General features: G+C 34.2%; 1 protein-coding gene across 1 annotated transcript in view; it reads right to left on the reverse strand.

Moving 5' to 3' along the window:
* Positions 1-14,068, reverse strand: part of LOC129216693 (serine/threonine-protein phosphatase 4 regulatory subunit 4-like) — a 40,735-nt gene extending 26,667 nt beyond the window's left edge. The window contains exons 1-8 of the mRNA XM_054850909.1: positions 14,009-14,068; positions 6,722-6,866; positions 5,517-5,590; positions 3,897-4,003; positions 2,586-2,693; positions 2,097-2,218; positions 1,268-1,390; positions 13-113 (exon numbers count right to left, since the gene is read on the reverse strand). Of these exons, the coding sequence (XP_054706884.1) occupies positions 13-113; positions 1,268-1,390; positions 2,097-2,218; positions 2,586-2,693; positions 3,897-4,003; positions 5,517-5,590; positions 6,722-6,866; positions 14,009-14,068 (840 nt within the window). The remainder of the gene's footprint in view (positions 1-12; positions 114-1,267; positions 1,391-2,096; positions 2,219-2,585; positions 2,694-3,896; positions 4,004-5,516; positions 5,591-6,721; positions 6,867-14,008) is intronic.
* Positions 14,069-23,081: the final 9,013 nt, after the last annotated feature.

Here is a 23,081-nt window from a genome sequence, read left to right on the forward strand (position 1 = left end):
AGAAACACTCACTGGAGTGAAATCTGTATTTGCTTCTTGACTAGAAAGGCCCAATTTTGCAGACCCTCGGAAGAACCCCAGGAACCAATCTTTCTGTTCTTGGCTGAAGTTGGCTACAAAATTAGAAAGTTAATTTGCTGAAACATTCCGAGAAAGGATAAATTGTTACCAAGATTTTTAATGATGCATTATTAACAACCATCTGAAAATTTAACTTTTCAGTTATTATTTCCATTGAAATTCAAATTTTCTTTTGCACAAGTATCAAAGAGAACTGCTGAATGACAGGTGTTTCATACTAACAAAAACCTCAGCAGTACAAAAGAAGCTGTCTTATGAATAGGATTAAAAGGCATCTAACAGAAGCCACTTTCCATTAACTTTGAAGCTAAAGGGGTTGGCTTTTGTCAAATGCTATTTTTAACACATTGAATCTTTTGAATGCAATAAATCTGTGACAAACTGATGTTGAAGATATAGTATAATAATAACAAGTGCTGATGTTTTCATTTATTAAACAATTGATTTGGCTATGTATGTAAATGCCAGAAAATTTCTTTAGCTAAATATTTGTATTATCTTGGGAAAATTACAGTAACAAATACATTATTTAAACTGAAATTTTTGAAGTTTTTTTTGCCCCAAATATTTTTACTATAAGTTTATTTATTTTGCACTTATAAAAATCAAATTAACATTTATTGATATTATTTTATCTTGAACTTTCCTATCTTAATTTATTAATAGTTGAGGGTAATTTCCTCAATGGTAATTAAGAGCACAACAAGAATTTGAATCAGATGATAAGTAAGTGCAGTGAGGAATATTTTAAAAGTAAAATATTCTGATTTTTTCTTCATGATTTGAATTTTGTCTTACTTTTCCTAGACAAATACTACCAGGTTTGCACTGGTATGTAGCTGATATTTTTTTCAATATTCAATGTGACAATTGATATATTTTCTACCAATCTTCAGTACTACAACATGCTGGAAATCACACAGAATAAAAGTGTCAGTACACGGTTTCCCTTCTATTTTAGCAATGCTACTGGTATCACAAAAGAGAAAAATCGTTCTTAGAAACACTGTACATACTAAGCAGAGCAGGAAGAAAACATTTTTTCCTGGTACAGCAGTTGTGACAGTACAACAGCACAAAGGTTAAATAAAAGGCAATTTTATACATACCACAAGGAGTGGTACAAGTTTTGCAGAAAAAGAGTTCAAAGAAAATTAAATGAAAATAATCCAGTTCAATGGCTCACCCCATAATCCATGACAAAGTTGACCAGACTGCTTTGTGATGACTGGGAGAGTGGAATCTTTTAACTGCAAGGCATTCTCACAAAATTTTTTCATCAGTGGAATAATGATTTGTGTGCAGGTGTCTGTAAAAAGAGGAAATACAATAGAGGACAGTAGCACTCCCAATTAGCTATTCATTCCGCTTTGTTAACTTTAAAATACAAATGGGTAATTTTTTCTGACACCTTTTTCTTTGTAAATGCTTTTAATGCAGGGTCGGTAAAAACCATGACCTCTTTCTAAGAATTCAAGGAAAACCAGACTTTAAAATGTTAATTAGAATTTTTAATAATGCAATTCAGTATAGCATCTTCTGTACAAACACATTTTAAATTGACAGAGTAATTGGAACTTAAAAATATATCATGCATTTAAATGTAATTAAACATTAAACTGGTGCTGTCAGCAATTATGTGTTGTCTGAGCCAAATCTTACTTTCTCCCAGAGATCTAGCTAAGGTTTTTTAGGGTTAGTGCTGGGGGTGGAGTGGAGGGCAAGTCTTCTAAAATGGTTGTAATTCTACACATATTTTTGGTTTTGCCTAACAATTTCTCTTAAAAAGCCTTTTTTAATTTCCATGTTATGCTTTTTGTCTGTTACTAAGTACACTGCACCCAAAAGGTACAATTCAATGCTCCAAAAAATATCAATCCCAAACTACCAAGGAAAATAAAAGCATCAATACTTTGGCACTGATGCCTTTTGCACATTGACATCATGCAAATATACAACATCAGTACACGTGATTAATGCTTTCAATCATAATCCTGAAGGGCTCTGGAACTCACCATCATCCAAGAAGGGCACCATCCGCACCACAGTCTCGATAGCTGTGAGACGCACAAAGTTCTCCTCGTCATTTGCCAGCTCTACAAGTTCAGGGAGAATAGAATTTTTTGTGGTTTCTAATCTGCAGGATATAACAAGAATAGATGCATTTTGATAAAGATTCAGGACTTTTGAGGAAAATAAATTTTTATCATGAAAATACTCTAAAATTTTGAGCACAGAATGATGATCAGTCAGGCCTCATAACTTGAGTGTCAGTCCTCAGACTGGGGACTTTTTATCGAGTTTGAACTATATATCTCTCGGCTATCACATTCATATTTATATTCTTCAGTTTTTTCAAATAGAATAAATAAATATAACTATCTCATTTAATCATAGAATATATTCCGTTTGCACAGGGAGCAAAAAAATTCCACAGAACTAAAGAACGAAAAAATGTTTTGGAAGAATGCAGAGAACAATGGAAAGCATGGATAGTCACTCACCCCAAGCCTTGAGCAATGATATCGAGTCGCTCGCACATTGAGCCTCGGACCTCGAAATCTACATCTTGGCAGAGGGACAAGACAACAGGAAGCACTTCTTTCTTGATCCTAGATGAGAACAAAAGTGAACAAGCACTTTATTATTATTATTTTAAATATAATAATAAAAGCAGTATTGAAAAAAAAAAGAAAGAGCAGCCATTTTTTCACAAGTATGAAACATTTGCCCCCCCCCTCTAAACCCCTATGTTTGTGTTCATATTTAGGTCATAAATGCCCACACAAAAACCAGAAGCTGTATCTACCTTTGACAAACTGAAACACTGTTTAAATTTTTTTTGTAAAAAAAAAAAAAAGTTAGCACCTTTTACGGGTACTGACCCCCCCCCCCCACATTTTACAGATAATTTTTTTTTTTTTGCCAGTTAACTCTTGATACTTAACATCAGCATTCATTTGAATGTCAAAACAGAGCATTAATACTTAAAACGTTTGAAATTATCATCCCAACTTTATTTAGTATAACACACCTTAGCCCAAGCAGATTTAATTATCAGCAAAAAAAAAAACAGCATTACAACAGAGGTCCCTTAACTTGTGAGAAGCCTTCCATTTACAACTTGGAAACATTATTAAATCATGCAAATTAGGTGTACTTACAAAACCGATAACTTTTTAAAGATACTTGATTTATAAAAAAGGTCCAAAATTTGGAATCTTGAGCTCTGTAGCCAAGCTTTCTAACTACACAGTTGGAAAATAACTCATCTCTTTTTAAAAGCTTGGCTTTCATTAAAGCTCTCTCTGCTTTTAAAAGAACCCACTCTTGCTTGCAAAAAAAGAAGCTGCAAATGTCCCTCTTCACATATGAAAAACGGCTTAAGTAACTTCAATAAGTGGTGTAAACCAGTTTGCAAACTGCATTCTGGGTAGAAACTCGGAAAAACACAAGTTGAAAGCAGGTGGCAAGTAAATCCATATTATTAGTAAAACAATAGAATGTGTGTGTCTACAAGAATGCCATGTGAAAGCAGATAAGGTAAGGTGACTGCTTTTGGTTTTGGAATGTGTAACAGCGGTTCTGCATACACCATGTTGGTTTAAGTGGGAGCAATAGTAATATAAATAGGGCGAAAAAAATTCAACTTTCCCACATGTAAGTTTTCCAGACAGTTTGACTTCCTGAAAGGCCAGCGCATAGTAAGATTTCAGCTCTACTTTTTTCTGTTGATTCAGCAACTCTATTTGGACTCACAAGCACATAAAAAGTGACAAGACAAGGTAAAAAAAAAAAAAAAGAAAAATACTAACACATAAGCATCAAACTTCTCACACATCTTGCCCAACAACTTGCAGCAGAGAAGACGAGAAGGCACAGGCTGGGACATCTGACCTTTGTTCACAGCCAGAGATAGAATCTAGAAGTAAACAAAAATGAACATACAGGTATGGACAAAGTAAGGTAATAAAGAAATGATGAAAATGCTTTTGTGAGAACACAAATCAAACTTTTTGTACTTTCCTCATTAATTTCAAATGAAAAACCCACATTACTTTAAATATGTTTTCTAAATAAAGAAATACTATATGTTGTTAACAACTATTACTAAATAGAAACTTTTTTTTTTTTTTTTTGCCAACTTCAGTTGTTTGATAAAACAAAACTAATAATCTCAAACTTTACATCAGAGCTCTTTACAAGGCATTTACTTTATCACTGATTGCACTTTATTTATGTAAGAGAAAACTGAGCTCTAGTTTTAGAAATTATTACTGGACATTTACCTAACATAATCAATGTATGGCGGAAGTTTCTTGAAATCAGCATTCACATAATGCTCGGAGAACACTCTTTTACATGTATGCATTTAGACCACCTTACCATACTTTCAGTTAGAATTTTAATGCTCCTAGTTATGGGAATTAAAATAAATGATACAATAAAAATGCATAAAATATTTCTAAAAATTACCTTTTTTTGTATTTTATGATTGTAAGAGAAAGGTGATTCAACCAAGAAAATCATTTCAAGATCAGAAGAAAACTCAAATTTTCAAAATATCTCAGAAAACTACAATTAAATTAAGATTAGCACCTGTTTGTTTGCTGTGTACCCTACAGCTGAGGGAAAGAGGAGTGTCATTACCTCAAGTGGAGGGTGGAATACCGATAAAACAGCACACAGTACACTTCTTTGTTTAAAAACAGGGTAAAACGAGAGAAGAAACAAACACCAAAGGCGATCCATTGCAGGAATCGAAACCATGACCTCAGGCATACAAAGCAAATATTTCCACAGCTTGAATATAAACAAATGTTTTTAGGTTCTTATAATAAAAAACAAGCCTCCAAATGATTTTTTTTGTTTAAAAAAATGATGGGGAAAAATTTCAAACAAAAATCCTGAGAATATCTAAAATACGTATGTCCTTTGGTAAAATTGGATGATTTTCAAAACACCCAGAATAAAAATTCCTTTGCAATTGGGTGCTGTGGAATTGTGCTTGATTATTAAAATTTCAGCAACATTAAAGTGATATTTTGTATAAAGAACTTTTCATCTAAACTACAAACTTCAGGCACTGGTTAGAAGAAATAACACTTTTAATGCAAAATATAATTTTTTATAATTTAAGAAACGTTTTGAGCGAATGGTGTAAAAAATTGCTTTAAGCTGATTTTAAATTATCCCCTCATCAAAAACGATGCCAACCAGGACAAAAATCAATGTTAACTTCTAAAGCTGGGGCAAAAGTAACTTGGCAACATAGTGAAAGTTATGAAGCGCATGATCACACTATTATGAATGATGTCAAGTTAGGTTTGCCCAAACTATAGTGTTTCGGTGAAAAAAGATGACCCCGGCGTAGGATCAAGAGTCAAGCTGCCAAAGGAAAAAAGAAAATTCATTTCACAAAACATTAGACTCACCTCTCCTTTTATCACTTCCTTGGGTAGCAAATCTATCACATCTAAAAGTGTTTCCATCCAAGCATTGGCAACCACTATGAAATAAAAAGAACAACAAGTTACATAAATTTTTCACTTCACTATTTAGTTCTTCTCTAATTAAAAGCCATTTCAGCAAGTTTTAGAACTATACTTTGAGTGTGATACAATTTCTCACATTTTAGTTTTAACTTAAGCAAATATGCACACATATACAACACTCAGGCTTCACAATAGGGGGGGGGGGAGGAAAGTGCGATTGGCAGCCCTGACCTAAACTTTAGGTTAAACTTTCATTCATCACATCTTTTGTCAAATATTAATTTTTCCACCAACACTACAATGAATTAATGAGGAGACAATTGCGTAGCCGGCTCGTAAGGAGGAGGGCTTTGCCCTTCCATTTTTCAAAGCTCAAAAATAACAAATCTGCCAAAAAAGATAAATTTGACAGATTCAACGTGTTTAAAGAAAAAAAAAATTAACTTAATAAGTGTGTGTTTTACATCTTTCACACAATACTACAATTCATACAAATTAAAATGGAGCTTAGAATACGAAGGAGGATGGTCATTTAATAATCAATGATGTTGAAATTCAATTGTTTAATTTTTACAAGATCATTTTTAAAGGCATGGCCCACATAAACTGCCCCCCCCCCTTAACTTTTTTAGTGCATGATACATGTATAGACCTTAGGGTGGCTTAAAAAAACTTTTTTTCAGCTAGAGTCCAGGATACCCCCTAATTTTTTTAGATTTTCTAATATTATTATGCTGTAAAAGTTTTAGCTTCTTACTCAAACTTTAACACAGTGCTTAATGATCCCTCAATTTAACATTAGTCAAGCATAGAAAAGTCACAAATTTAGAAATATTTTAATTTTCCATGCTGTTTTTTTGTAAATAATTTTTTTATTGCGATGTTTATGCATAATACTCGTGTATATTATAATATGTAGCGTTGTTTTTTCATTTCAATGCATTTTTTTAACCCCCCTCCCCATACTGATGAAGTTTGGGGGAGGGGGTTAAGCACCCTCTTTCAGTTGAAATAGGAAGCTAAAATTCTTCCAGTATATTGCTATTCACAGGTCTAAAAATATTGAGAGGTGTTTTGGTATCTAGGAGAAACATTTTTTTTACATGTATTTTTGAACCACCCTAATGGACTATGGGAAGACGAACCTGGATCAGTACTGTCCACACTCAGCAGGATGCTCTGTAGGAAGGTCTGTGTGAAAGTGTTGACTGGAAGCAAGTCTTGGCCAAGTAAGGAAATGAAGTTCTTGCAGGGAAATCTCGACTCTCCTATGCAGTCAAGGACCTCACCCTGTAGCAGCGAAAAACAAATTTTTAGTCAAAATTGCAACTTAAGATTTACACCAACAAAAAGCGCGCCTGGTACTCCATTATATTAACCATAAAAGAACAAAGTGCATTGCTATGTTATGCAAATGAGAAGGCAACTAAACTTTAGTGAAAGCACATATCGCTATATCGAGAAAATAAGAACACACGTCCAGGCCCGCGCCAAGCCTGATTAGCACTGTCGTGCAAATGTCTTTTGAGCGCCTTTATGCAGTACCTTTTGGCGAAAATATAATTAACAGCTGGATTGACGTTTTGTAGACCAATATGACATAGGAAAAAATACGTTTGGCATTTAATTTATTTAAAAAAAGTGTAAAAATGTGTATTTAATTTTGGATTACAGTGCACGTTTTCACTTCATATCTCGAACTTATTTTGAGTTCAGTAGCTCCTCTGATATGCTAATGCGTTTTTGAAAAAGAAAATGTTTTAAATATCAAAGTTATTTAATGCTGCTCTAAATATATCTCTAATCCCTAATTGATGAGTAACGAATCAAACTTTTATGCCTGTTAAAATATGACCACAGGGTACTCATTATATTTCTAAATTGAAGTATAGAGGACATCCCACCTTAAAATCTGAAACTGAAAAACCTTCCGGTAAAACCAATAATTCTAAAATACGGAAGTCATTGAATATGATATCTAAAACAAATACATTGTCCAAAGCTCTTTTTCTGACACACAAATAGTTAAAGAAAAAAGAGGGGGAGAGGAATCGAGAGTAATTATGGTCCAGTCGTTACTTTTTGGAACTAAAAAGTTAGCCAAAATTGATGTCTACAATATACAAATATTACACACAAGTAAAATATACGCAAATGTGCTTAAAATATTTTTTATGTATTACAAAATGAAATAGTCGAATTTCCGCGAGCAATAATTAAAAATCACGAAAAGATATATTGCGTATTATAGTACAGCATATTCTCCTCAAGATCCAATATGGAGAATAGAAAATTTCTCGCGCCTCATATGCTCAGCTCCGAAACAGCATTCACGGCTCCACATGAAGAAGAAAAAGGCTAATGTACAAATTAATTAGCATCATGTGATTTCAGTGCGAAAGATTGCACGTCGCGGTCCTGCACAAGTTGCTATATTCATCTCTTAGACAATAGAATGACATGCTTGCTTACTTCAATTATTTTTCTTTTTAAAGGAAGGACAATGTACGCTTTAGAAATAGTTCATCCTCTTTTCAATCCGTGTGTACTGCCTCTTGCATAATTTTGCACCCCTCAGAATATGGTGCAAATTTACTTACTGTAAGTAAAAATCACTCAAACACCATGCATAAAAGATCTAAGAATTGTGTGACAAGTGGCATGCATAGTAAGATAAAAATATAAAGTATCTGCGCGCATAACTCCAAACTATCTGCAAGTATTTAAAAAAAATATACAGTGCACAGGTAAAATTCAATGCTTATCATGCTTTCAATCATGTATCCATGAAAGCAAGCAATTAATTTTATTAATTTATTGACAAATTTTCAAGATAGTTGATAAACATAAGTTTATCCTAAATATATTATCAGAAAATTTATCTTATGTGTCTCATAATTTACAAACAACTATAATCATGTAAAAGTAAACTTACTGTGAATGTTCGCGGTGTAATGCTAACCTAATGAATTCACTTTGCTAATCAATCTTGCGATAAAACAACTTCGGGTATGAAGGAAAACAAACTGGGAATTTTTCCTTTCGCCATCTGGCATCGGAAGAGAAGATGACATTATGATTGTTCTATCGTGTTCTATGAAGTTCTCGAATGATTTGCACACGTCTCTTTCTGCATGTGGCAGACATGTGACGACACAGTTATGCTAATCAGGTACGCAGTATTTATAGAGACTACAGCTTTTTTCTCTTTCTCGTGTTTGGTTTTATTTTGCCTATTGTTATATTGCAGTAGGGGTTTTCAACTATCTGGTATTATCAAGCCCATCGAGTTCCCCATTCATATTTTTTTAGGATGTATTAATTGAGACTTAGTTTTTGATTGCCAATAGATATGATATGATTGAATCATCAACATTATCTGAATTTATATTTGTTGAATATCTTGAATTGATGTTAGTATCTAGGAATGCAGATCATGGAATCTTTTTCGATACGATCTTTAGTAATAGTAAATTGGAATTAGTAACCAGAGTCAGATAAAAGTATAAAGTATCTGCACACAAAACTCAAAAGTATCTGCAAGCTAATCATTGTCTATCACATTAAAAAAAAACAGGGGGGGGGGAGTATCCGGATTCCAAAAAAAAAAAAAAATAATCATAAGAAATAAATACTTGCAGGTATATGCTTTGAGGTTACAAGGAACTAATTTTCATGCCAATTATGTGAGCCTATGTATGCAAAGACCTAAGCTAAATTTCAAAGTTTTAAAACTAAGCTTCTTTTAGCAGTCTATATTATCTAGCCATGGGTGCAAGTTTGGTGATGTGTTCAAGACGGAAAATATTTTCAGCCCCCCCCCCCCACCGCCCGCATGCGGGTTTAAGGGAAAATTTGTATGTATAAATGTTGCAGATTTTAACAATGTCAGTTTTGCAATCTGTTTGATTTAAATTTTAAGCCTTAAAATTGTAATATTTAAGTGTTTTGACATCGTAAGTCCAAAAAATCTAAAATCCGGCAATAAGGGGGGGGGGGGGCTGGGAGCTCTCTCCCAGAAATTTTTTCAAATTGAAGTCCAAAAAACGCTGTGGTAGGCCATTTTGGTAAAGTTCAGGGAAAGGAGGAGTTCAGAGACTCTTACATCAATTATTTCAAACTGATAGTCCCAAAATCACAATATTGGGCAACCTTCAAAAAATATTAAAGAAAGAGGGGGTGGGGGAGGGGACGCTATGGGCTTTCCCAAAATCGAAGATTTAAAAACGAAATTGTAATTTAAATTTCATAACGTTTATACGCTTTTTGAATGCACTATTGAAGGATGGAGTTCAGGAACCCTCCTTCGGCAATATTTTGAAATTGAAGTTTCAAAAACTCAATTTTAGACGATGTTGGATAATGTAAGGGGTAAAAGCGTTTGCAGCACACCACCATTAGTTTTTTGCCGATCCTAAACATTTTTGTTGTAGCAATAAAATTGCTTAGGACATAAGATTTTCACTTTTGCAACATAAATCAGTTCTGATTCAAAAGTCTACCCAAGGTAGCGCCAACAAACTAGAAAAGAAGGAAAGGTGGGGGAAGGGTAAGGCCGACTAATGATAATGAACTGTCACTATTCCACCACAGTCTTCATTTGAAAAAGAATTCTTTTATAAGGTAGCAGGTGGTGAAATTAGCAATAAAAAATCGCTTCAGTGAAGTAAATATATTTTTTAAACAGGGTACCATTCCAACATTCATTAATTAAAAAAAGAAATAGGGGAACTGAATCCTAACTCCAGGCAGGGTTCCCGAATCACATCCCTCTTAAGTCACTCAAATATAGCCAAAAGTGGCGCTTTAAATATTTCAGCATCAAAGAATTTTCGGAGAACTCCCGAACCCCTTCCTCTGAGTTCACCACAAATATCCAAAATTTCAATTTTTAAAGCTTCAGTTTCTAAATTGCTTTATAGGAATAGTACCCCTCTTACCTATAAACATGACTTATGATAGCCTAAAAATTTTAATACTTAATTTTGGAAACTTTTTGAAAAAATCTTCCTACACTCTTCTCCCTTAAGTCATCCAAAGATAGCCCAAAAACAAAGCTCTTAAAATTTCAGAAACTAAAATATTTCGGGCTGGGGGTGCGGAATACCCCGCCTCCCTTTCATTGTGTTTACTAAACACAGTGTAAGTTTTTGTTTAAGATTTATTTTTCTATTGAGAGAGCACCTCCCTTCCACACATCGCCGAAGACAACCCAAAGTTTTAAGACTTCAATTTCGAAAATGTTTCGAGAAAGACCCCTGAATTCCCTAACTCTTAACTCACTCAAAAATAGCCAAAATAGCATTTCAATACTTCGGGGAGAGAGACCCCTCCCCCCCCGAACTCTTTCCTCTAAGTTCACTAAATTTTACTTAAATTTGCGGTTTCCCCTTTTCATCACCGAAGATTTAAGAATTTAAATTCTAAAACGTATTGAGAGAAAGCCTTCGAATTCCCTCTTCTTAAGTCTTCCAAAGATTACCTAAAGTTGAGTTCTGAATGCTTCAGCTTTGAATATTTTTTGGGAAAGGAGAACCCCGAACCCCAAGACGGTCCAAAGTTGCGCTTTTAAGACTCCAGTTTCGGAATTTCGCCTAAAGAGAGCCCCCTCCCTCCCTCTTGACATTGCCAAAGACAGCCTAAAAGATTTAAGACTTCAATTACAAACACTTTTCGGGAGAGGGTCGCAAATGCCCTTTAACTTAAGTCATTTAAGTATAGCCTCAAATAGTTTTTAATACATCAGCTACAAAACATTTTCATGTTAGAACACCAAAACCATCTCTCATAAATTCACCAAAGATCGCCTAAATTAGTGTTTTTAAGACTCCAGTCTTCGATTCTTTTTTAAAACCCACTTTTACATCATTAGAGACAGCTTAAAACTTTTTGACTTTTAAATTTTTAAGAGTTTGCAGTGGAGAAATATCAAACCACTCCTAGCTTCAAAAATATTTTCAATTCAGTTTTTCGATATTTTATACTGTAACCCGTGAGTAACACCCCCCCCCCCCTCCTTAGACTGTCCAAGATATCAACGTTTTAAGACCTCAGTATCGTGGGTTAATTTGCGCACAGATTACCCTCTTTGCAAGAGCAGCGTTTTTTCGCAAACTCGTGCGCTGCCGTTATTTTTCTCCTTTCCTTTCTCTCCCCCCCCCCACACCCATATTTCCATTCTAGCGAGTGTTCGATTCAACGACATTAGAATTTAGTGATACCTCAAGTCTTTGTCAAAAATGCAGGAACGGTTTGCCCATCGGTGTTTCCAATCAGCTTGAAATCCCCCCCCCCCCAATTATTTCCAAAATTCCCATTTTCATTAAAATCTTCAAAATCCTTGATAGTTTCTGTTTTACCTGGTATGTGGACGCCCTTTGCTGAGGCGAAAATATTTCATCTTGTCAGCAATCACTCTCAAACGGTGATGCAGATTCAACTCTTAAGACATTTTAAGAGCGTACATAATTTTCATTTATGCGTGTAAAGTTTGCAAAAAAAAAAAATACAAATGAAAAAAACGAAAGGATGATCGAAAATAGCATGAGAAAAGGCTAAATTTTCAATTAGAGCCGATTGCTTCGAAAAATCAGGGAGAATAGCGAGCAACTCCTCGGCCTGCAGTGCAGTGAGTTGGAAATAACAAAGCTATACCTAAAAAAAGTCAAACGGCGCGAGCCGAAAAGCCACTCCTCCAAAAGCACGTTGCAAACAAAACAAGCACATGGCGGAAAACCGAGAGAATGTCGATGTAAATTCGTGGTTATGGAACGGTCCAGTAATATTAAAGCATATTTTTCAAACACTCAATTTTTCTTTTTTCATTAAAAATTAAAAGAAAGTCATTGAATTTCTTTCCCTCCCGACCTCCGTCTCGGAAATTTTGTCAAGACGGAAATCCGTCCTGAGACGGAAGGTCTTGCACCCATGTATCTAGCTATGAATACTACGTTTTACATTAGCAATGTTAATTTTAAACAAATTAGAAGTAAAGAAAGAGAACCTGAATGATTGTCCCGAGATGCGTGTGCTCGCAACGAATGTATCTGCACAGCAGCGAATATATTCGCCTTACGCGCTTGCGTACATACTATTTATTAGTATTTTTTACAAATTAATTAAAAATATCAGTTTAAAAACAAATTAGAAATAAGCAGTAAGAATTTAAACGATTATCGCGAGGTGCGCGAGCACGCAGCGAATGTATCCGCACAGCAGCGAATACATCCACTGAACGCGCGGTTGTACTATATACATCTTTTAATAATTTTTACAATCTAAATAAATAATATCAATTTTAATTAAAAACGAATTAGAAGTAAAGATATTGTCTTTACTTCTTTTTCGTTTCAAATTGATCTAATCTTTATCTTTTATTTAAGAACTTTTACGATTATCGGACGACGTGCAACTCCGTGGCGAATGTATCCACACGTCAGCGGATGTATCCGCGCATGGCGTGCGCCTACATTATCTAGCTCTGTTAGTAACTAGAAATAAAATTGAATTTAGAAATTGTTTTAGATGAAGTGTAATTTTAAATATAGCTTTGAGTTAGTAACTTTTTCTTTGATTTTAATTTATAGAATTGTTAATTGTTAATAAACTTGTTATTGTTTATAATAGGATTTTTTCATCACTTAGTTTAAGATGATTCATAAAATAGAAAAATGAATTTCAAATTGATAGTTTGCTACTCTACGCACCACACTTTGCTAATTTATTAGCTTTGAAATATTACTATTCTTAGCAAAACTTGGACTATTATTACTCATACAATATGCTGAAGTATTATAGTCCATCAATAGCCATTGTTTAATACTGATATAAATTTTAAAATTTTGAGCAAAGTGGGCATGTACTTACTTGGTGCTGAAGGGGGTTAACTAAAGATACAAATCACACCACCCTATTAATTAAATTAAAGTTTAATTCATCACAACAGTAATCAAATGAAAACATAACGCATTGGACATTTACTATAAAACAACGCTTTAACTACAATCTTTTGAATTATATCTCAATTAGACTAAAATAACAGTTTTACATGTTCCTCCTCATTAAATTTGAAATGTCCAGAATCCTTCAATATCAAGAGAGCAAATTTAAACAAAGTCAACAGATTCATAGTTTTTTGCCTGAAGGCAAACTGCTATTCTGGAGCACAATAAGAATGCTTTTGTAGCCAAAAGAGTGGTGTAAAGGGCTGCATCTGCAGAAATGAGTTCTTAAGATAATTGAAGAAATGCATTTTAGATTTCATCTTAGTCAATATTTTGGCACAACCAAGGGTTCATCGTGGTGTAGTTAGTTGGTACTTAGTTAAAACTAAGTAACAACTATTTATTTTACATGGATCCCATTATATTAAGAATCTAATATTTTTAAAAAGGTTTTTCCCCTCCTGAAGGTTGATAGAAAAAGTTGTTTACCTGTCGAGTAGAAGATGAGGCCTCTGCATCAGATGTTGGGAGAGATTTGCACTTGTCCATTTGTTCTGGACTGCAAAAGAGCAGATAAACAACATGAGTACACAATGAGAAATAATGAAAGATTAACAGAGAAATTATCAGTCTAATATATGTGGCCGATTCCCCTTTTAAAACACAAGCAAAACACAGGGTTAACTCCAATGGTGCTCAGAATTAAAAAAATTTATTCCTAATACCCATTTCCATGGTCAACTGAAAATACTCAGTATGTCCTAATCAGCTAGGGATACAAGGGAGGAGCGATCATTCCTTTAGGAACTCTACATTGGCAAAGTTTCAGACTTGAAGTCCTAAAAACGCTAGTGCAGGCTATCTTTTGATGAATCAGGGGAAGGAATGGGGTTTGATGAAATTCACTCCACAAACTTTTCAACAAAATTGAAGTTTCAAAAAAACAATTTTAGACAATCTTTGGTGATATATGCAGTAGGAGAGGTTTGGAGCCCTTCCCCGGAGATTTTTCAGAATTTCAGTCATAAAGACATGATAATAAACCATAGTAGGTAACGTGAGGGAAGGGATGGAGTTTAGAGCCTTTCTTTCCAGTAATTTTTAGAAACTGCAGTTTCGAAAAAAAAAAAAAAAGTAATCTAAAGTGTCTTTTGACCACTTGATGATGTGGAGGAAGGGGACATCCCCGTGAAGTAAAACCAAATTAAAGTTCTAAGAATGCGATTTTGGAATACTTTTGGCAACTGAAAAGGAAAGCGATAAGTTTGGGGGCTTACTGCCTCCCGCTCCTTGGCTAAACTACTATATTTTAGTTGCATTAATAAAGATGATGTGGCAGCCCTTTCCCTCTTTCCCAAGTACAGTAGAGTCTCGAAGTTTGAGATTATGCTTAATCCGGGGAGCATCATTTATACTTTAAGTTTTATATTTCTTTAGTAGCTAAAAATCTGATTTTCATTAAAATCTGAAAATAGAAATCTTTTGATGCTGTAAAACTTATTAACTAAGTACAGTAAATAATATAAATATACTGAGAAGTTAGTTATGTTTTGGTTGCCTTGCACACATAAATGCATAAGAAAATTTATGTTGAAGCTTGAGTGATAAATTTTTTGTGAAATCAATAGTTCTTTTTCTTTATATAAGGAAGCAAAAGGTGCTCCTCTTTATCTCTTTTGAGTAGTGTAAATTTTAAATCTGGTAGAATTTTCCGGATAATCCGAGTTTTCAGTAATTTGAGGTAAGGTGAGCGCCAACTACCTCAGATTTTTGAGACTCCACTAAATCAGATGTGTAGTAAGAGATAAAGTTAAAAAAACTAATCGCCTCTTCCTTGAAAAATTTCTGAAGCCGACCTTATCATTGACCATTCAACGAATTCTAATAAAATCTAAAGTGTTCATTGATAACATAATGTCATGAATAATGTAATGGAAAGCAAAGAACTTGTTACTTACTGAAGTATATATTTCATGATGTTTTTATAACTTATAACATCAAGAAAGTTACAGCTTTTTCTTTTGCATGTGTGAGTAAAATCTGTATAATTAGAAAAAAAAAATTACAACTTCAACAGGGTTTTCTGCATTTGGAATAGTTAACAGAAAGCAGCTGTTGCTTGCAATGAGGTGAATACAGGGTTTGAAATAAGTGGTTGTTAGCAGTATTTTCCAAATAAAAACTTTAGTTTGAAAACCATGCTTTAATTTCCACTTTATCACTTTTGAGGCTATCAAAAGATCACTTTGACAATCGTAATTTCTAACTACAGTGAAACCTCCTAATAGCAGTCAGTCAAGGGACTAGAAGTTTTGTCCGTTATTGGGAGGTGTTCGCTATTAGGAGGAACTACTTAATTTACCTTTCTCAAAATGGGCTGTTGTTCCCTTTTTAGAACACAATCGAAACAATTGCAAAAGGTTTACTACATTTTACGTCAAGTGTAATTAATCTGTTTTTTCTTAATAAAGGTATACTGACAGCACACATTTGTCTTAAAAAGCATTTAATCAATTAAAGTAAATAGTTAAAACAGTTTGACATCTCTTTTTTGCATTACCAACGGCGGCGATTCGGCGGAGCAATCCCCCCCCCCCCCCCACACTTTTTATGGTTAATTAATTTATTTTATCTCGAGTATCACTATTGCATGATGCATGATTGACAGTTGGCAATATGACCTTGAATATGGGCAAATCTTTTTCATGTCTAAAAATTAAACAATCCAACGAAACCACGGCGCTATAAAGCCAACTACTACCGGCGCCGGTCTGCTCAATTGCATCTCCTGAGAGCCCCAGTTAGAAAAAGCGTCCAATTTCCTCTTTTTTATCGTAACTTTTGAATAGTTATTGTGTATAAAATTCATTAAAATCTTAAGAAAAACTTACGTTAATTGTTAGACTGACATCAGTTTTCACTTATCTGCTTCAATACTCTCAAAACTAGCCGTTACAAAATTATGACTTTTATTTTCTTTTTCATTTTTTGCTGCCCGCAAAAAGTACCATGCCTTTTAGTTCTTTTCTGCCCCCAACTTTTAAGCCCCAATCGCTGCCTCTGCCCATTACCACCCTTTTAATTCCAAGAAACAGTGATAAGGAAATGACGGGGGGGGGGGAGAATATCAGTTGTGGAGGATGAAAAGCTTTGTAATGCAAGCAGTCACTAAGATATTCTGTGAAAAGAAAAAAAAAACGGAAGTGCTGCGATCGCAAGGGAAATTTTTTGTGAAATAACTGTCCGTTATTCAGAGTGAATTACATAGAATGACCTATATTGAGGGACTGGGACTTGCAAAATGTCCGGTAATTAGAGGTGTCCGTTATTCAGGAGTGTCCGTTAAGGGAGGTTTCACTGTATAACTATTCGTGACATTTTACTAGTTTTATATTGTATGCAGAAAACTTTGCTCAAGATGCCTGAATTATTTTAAAATTATGCCTAAGCAGAACATTTCAGTAACTGAAACAGAAAATTTAGGTACCAATGACACCTAACTTTTACAAATACAAATGTGACGACCAGCAACAGGCTCTGGGCCCAGCTAGGCTGGTCCTAGTCAATTAATTAGTCCCCAATGAAGATCAATGGCCCTCTTAAAGCTATCCACTCCCTTGCTCATTACCGCCTCTTCCGGTAAGCTATTCCAAGTGCCCACGACCCTGCTAAAGTAGTAGTTTTTCCTGATTTCCAAGTTAGCCTGAGATTTAAATAGCTTAAAACAATGACCCCTTGTCCTGCTTTCCCCGCAAAAATTTAATCCATTTACATCTTTCATTTTGATAAATTTAAATAACTGAATCATGTCCCCTCTGACTCTCCTTTGCTCCAGGCTATACATGTTAAGCCTATTAAGTCTGGTATCATAATCTAAATCTGAGAGTCCCCTTACTAATTTAGTTACCCTTCTTTGAACCCTTTCCAATACGAAAATATCTTTCTTCAGATAAGGCGACCAAAACTGAACAGCATACTCCAAATGAGGTCTTACTAAACTCCTATATAAAGGCAGAAGAACTTTCTTAGATTTGTTTGAAATAGATCTCTTGATGAACCCAAGCATTTTGTTGGCTTTGTTACTAGCAATACTGCACTGTTGACTAAACTTGAAGTCCTGATTTATAAAGACACCCAAATCCATAACATTTTCTGCCTGATTTATGACTGAACCCTGTAAATGATATCTCATACGCTTATTTCCATGATCTAAGTGTAGCACTTGACATTTCCCTACATTAACTGCCATACCCCATTTATCTGCCCACTTAGTAATATGATCTAAATCCTCTTGCAGCTGTTTTACTTGTTCTTCATTTTCGACAATCCCCATAACTTTTACATCGTCAGCAAAACAATTCATGCTTCCAGAAATATTTTCATTGATGTCATTCATAAATATAATAAACAAAAGAGGCCCTAAAACTGATCCCTGAGGAACCCCACTTAAAACATCACTCCAATTAGAATGATTTCCTCTCACAACTACTCTTTGCTTCCTACCAGTAAGCCAATTTCTAACCCAAAGTAAAGTTTTTCCTCCTATTCCAATGTCAGCTAACTTGCTGAGAAGAGCAACATGCGGTACCTTGTCAAAAGCTTTTTGAAAGTCAATATAAACAACATCCACACATTTTTTGTTATCTAAAGCTGAGGTAACCTTGTCGTAGAAATGCAATAAATTAGTAGTACAGGATTTACCTTTCCTGAAACCATACTGCAAACTAGTCAACAGACTATTAGTCTCTAAGAACATCATGATCTTAATTTTGATCAAAGTTTCGAAAGTCTTACAAATCACCGAAGTCAAACTTACAGGTCTATAATTCCCAGCAAGACCTTTAGACCCCTTCTTGAAGAGTGGCGTTATGTTAGCCAGCTTCCAGTCCTCTGGCACCGTCCCCGAGTTTTTACATCCTAATTTAAAACCTGGGATGAATACTTTAAAGAGGGCTCTTGATCTTTTCCTATTTTATGGCCTTGCTTCCCAACTTTCATTCCAACCCAACGCACACATTTTGTATTTTAGTACATGCTGAACTAATTTGTAGACTTGAGGCCATTTTTCCTATGACATGAAATAAAAGTAATGATTCTTTAAACATCATGTGAACAAAACACATTAAAAAAGTTAATACATACGGTTCAATGTAGAATTCACAAAGAGACTCCCCCCCTTCAAATGGGGGGAGCCCAGAACGGCAGCCTACTTTCTCCCCAGGGGGCTCCTCCAGATGGAGTGGCTCCTCTTCCTCAGAAGGCCACATTGGCTTTCTGTAGAAATTCGCATAAAATGAGACACACATGACAAATACAGGACTAAAAATTACGAGACAGATCAAACAATGTTTAAGAAGTGCAATATTGGTAAAGGATGCTATTAATATGCGATCAAATACATCAAAATTGGAAAATTCTAATGCTCTGACAAAACTAAGTAAAAAGAATTGCCATGAGTTACTCAAATTCCAGAATTTCTTTCATTAATTTTAGGCAGTTATTTCAGTTAATTATTTAATATTTTAGCCTAATTAACAATATAATTCTAAAATATTTTTGTTGATAGCATTTCTGCATTTTAAAATTTTCTTTGCAAGTCTTTTGAATGCACTTTCTCTAAGCATTAGGCCATTCTTCATACTTTCATTAATTATTTGTCAGCTAATAATTTATATTTATTAATAAATGTTAGGTATTTTGATTTATTTTTTGAATAGGGTCACCTTGGGTATAAAATGGGTATAAAAAACAGCTTTTTTAATTTCAATGACCCATAGCAGAAATATCACGAAATATAATCATGTTTTTGTTCAATATTCTATACATTGTGCATCTTAGGTCTAATTTAAACATAATTTGTGTTTACTTTTTGCTTTAAATTTAAAGTAAAGGGGTGTACCTATTTTACCCCGTGCTTTGGGATAAAATGGGTATATGCTGTTTAAAGTTGAACTACACTGTAACCAATGGAGGAAAAAAAATGAGTTTAATTGCATTGGAGGATAAAAACTTAATCCAAAACAACCACAAAAAATGTTTACTGAACCAAATTTATGAACAAAAGACTTGTGGTTCGGTTTAGTATTTTTATTTAACTTATGATGCTTGCGTATCGTCAATGTCATCTTTCTTAGGGAGCACATAGAATAATCCGGCAGATGATTTTGTAGCAAACTTCTCAGTATATTCACTTTCTGCTGAGATTTCAGTGATTAAACCTATGAATTCGTGAATCTATTTCTTCTACAAATTTATCAACGACCCAGATGGCTGGGTTTAACAACTAGGAGAACCACTAGTTTTCACTTTGACTTCATTGATTGTTTTATTGTTGTTAAGGTCCTTTCTTTTTCAATTTATTTCTTGCCAGTTCTTCAATGTGCAATCTTGCAGCCACCTGCTCTGTCGTTAAAACTTTTCCCACCTTTGTACTTTCTTGCATTTCTTTTGTAAATTTTTCATAGCCTTACCAGTGCTAAAAAATGGCTGTGGACAAAGAGGTACAGCAGAAGAATTTAGTTGCTTTAGTACAACTTTGCTATGAGACATTAGGATTCTGTTGTGATTGTGTGTGAGATTTTACTTTATGTTCTGGGCATGGTTGGTTTTAAAAGGAAATTAAAAAGACAACATACTAGTTATCAATACCTACTACAGTGAAACCTGTGTAAGTTGACCATTTGCGGTTCAGCACTTTGGCGGTCAACTTAGACAGGTGGTCAACTTATAAAGGGCGGTAATGTTTTTTTTTTTTTGTCATTTCTTGCATCATGTATTCATTTTTTGAGGAGTTCACTCTTACTCTTTCTGTTAAACTCACTTTCAGTGTTTAACATTATTGAAAGTGAAACAATAATTAAAAATACCTATTAGTATTTTTAATAATAAACAAAAAATAATTTCGTTATTTTTTCCTTGTTTTTAACTATATTAGACACTGTAGGTTTAGAAATTCCATATATGCCAGCTAATTTCCTCTGGATTTCTCCATTTTCAATTAATTTTAATATTTGATACTTTTTATTAATCTCAAGTTCAACTAACTTTCTTTTTGAAGCCTTTTTATGTATAGCACAAAGAGTAACAAGCTCGACTCTCCCAGTTCATAAAGGCAAAATTAAAATGTCCTATCTCTTAATCCCTTGCACCAGAAACATGTAACTTTACTCATTAGCAGCCCAGATCTGTGTACCCGCAGTGCGAGGGGCCCGCGTCCTTAAAGTGGCTACTGATCCTAAAAATTGAAGATAAAATAGAAAAAAACTAGCACTAAGACTTATGCACTTTAAAAATAGACACTGCTGGCCACTAGGGAGGAGCCCAACACATTTTGTTGCAGGGAGGCCCAAAATAGCTAGATCCGGGCCAGCTCTTTTTGCACAATTCCTGTGTTGCCATAACATATTGCAACTGAAAGAAAAGAGTTTGAACTTTTCTACTCACACCTATTTTCATTGAACAGAGAACAAAAAGCTATCTCAAATAGAACAACAAATGAAAAACAAGTTTAGAGAATAAAGAGCAGCATAAGCTTTATGCTGCTGTTTAGTTAGTAAAATGCTAGTCCGTCATCAAAGCAGTAAAAACATTCTTAGAAAGCTATCAAATAATAATAATAATAATAATAATTAATAAATCTTACTACTATCATATATGCGAAAGTTTGTCTGTTTGGATGTATGGATGGATGTTTGTTACTCTTTCACGCAAAAACTACTGAATGGATTTTGATGAAACTTTAAAATAATATAGCTTATGCATCAGAATAACACATAGGGTAGTTTTCGTCGCGTTATGGGGGGCAAAACCCCCTTAGGGGGGCAATAAAACACAATTTTTGTATAAATTCTGTAATATTGGGATGAAAATATACTTGCACATATTTACATTATATGTCCATCGAAAGCTCTGATTTTTCTGCTGAAGATGGCACCTGTTCGAAATTTCTAAGTAGAATAAAAAACGAGTTATGAGCTTTTTAGTTCCATGTTCGAAGGCTTTCCTCAACTCAATACAGTATTTAGTGTATCATCTCAACTCCCTGTTGATAGCGACAATTGTTGTATTGTTGACTATCTTTGCTTTTCGTGACTGTTCAAGGCTTTTCTCAAGTCAAATCTTGAAGTAAGATTTTTGCACAAGATTGGCAAATAATACATGATTTGGCTGATCATTTTCCACTTAAACGGAACTTTAATGTAATTAATGGTTTTTATTAATATTTATGCTGATTGAACACTTACTCATTATCCAATCAACCAGCAGATCGCCAAAATTTTTGCAGAAAGATTTCCGTAGCTGATGCATTTGGCAGTTTTTTCAACGTCGCTGTTTTTGAAGCCGAAGACTACGTCATAATGTTTCTCCGCATTCACCATGTAAACAAAATATCGCCAATCAAAGAAATTTCAAAAGACTTTTTTTTTTACTGTGTTAAATAATCCAGCAACTAAATTAGGCAAATCCATAAACAGCACAAAAACTTCCATTAATTTCCCTTTTTGCACAATTTCAAACAATCACCAGATTTTACTACTTATTTTGGAAACATTTCGGATGAAACTGTTTACCGCCATTTTATGGTGACCAAAAGTATCTCAGCATCTGGTGACGATATCTCTGTAATGAAAGTTAATATCATATCGTTTTACAAAGTAAAAAAAGAAGGGGGGAGCATCATCGAAGGTACCCCAAAACGACTCTCGCAAATTCGGTAAAATCGCACCAAGAGCCCACAATGATTGAAATTTCCCAAAATAACTAAAGCAAGTACAAGGGGATTATGAGCGCGGCTACATTTTTTTAAAAAAACTTCGTACTTCAATAGCCATGCAGAGAAGGTTTTAGACTCCATGTTAAAAAAAAAGTATCAACAGATTAATCTTTTTAAACATGAGAAGATTAATTTCATGTTTTGGAAATTTGTGTATGCTTAAATATAGTGCTTTCGTTTCTAAATCAATACTATTTTGTTCTTTATACCTTATGGCTATTTTAGTTTTATGGGTAAGGAAAAAACTCGATTTTTAATCACGTCAAAAAGATGTGTTTTAAATTCTTTCACTTAAAACAGAAAACAAAAGCAAATAACGATTTTTTCTCATATTTATTACTGACCCAGGCAACGCCGGGTATTTTTGCTAGTAATAAAATAAAATGATTTGCTGAAGAAAGTTTTAAAAAATAAACCAAGTGGTCAACTTACAAAGGGTTTTTTACAATACTTCAAACCAAATTCGGCGTACATTAGTGGTCAAGATAGACAGGTGGTCAAGATCGAGAGGTGGTCAAGTTACAGAGGTTTTCCTTCATTATATGAGATAGGACAAATTCCGTTCCTGACAAAAGTGGTCAACATAGACAGGTGGTCAACTTACAAGGGTGGTCAACTTTACAGGTTTTACTGTATGTCTAATAATGTGTATAACAATAAACCATATGCATAATAATAAATCTACAACAAAATACTAACCTACAGTAATCATGAACAATCCATAATATCAAAAAATACAATGCCTTTAAGTAATAATTGGCAAAAGTTATAGTAATTAAAATAATAAAT

This window comes from Uloborus diversus, chromosome 2 (genome assembly GCF_026930045.1).
Source record: "Uloborus diversus isolate 005 chromosome 2, Udiv.v.3.1, whole genome shotgun sequence".
Lineage (NCBI taxonomy): Eukaryota > Metazoa > Arthropoda > Arachnida > Araneae > Uloboridae > Uloborus > Uloborus diversus.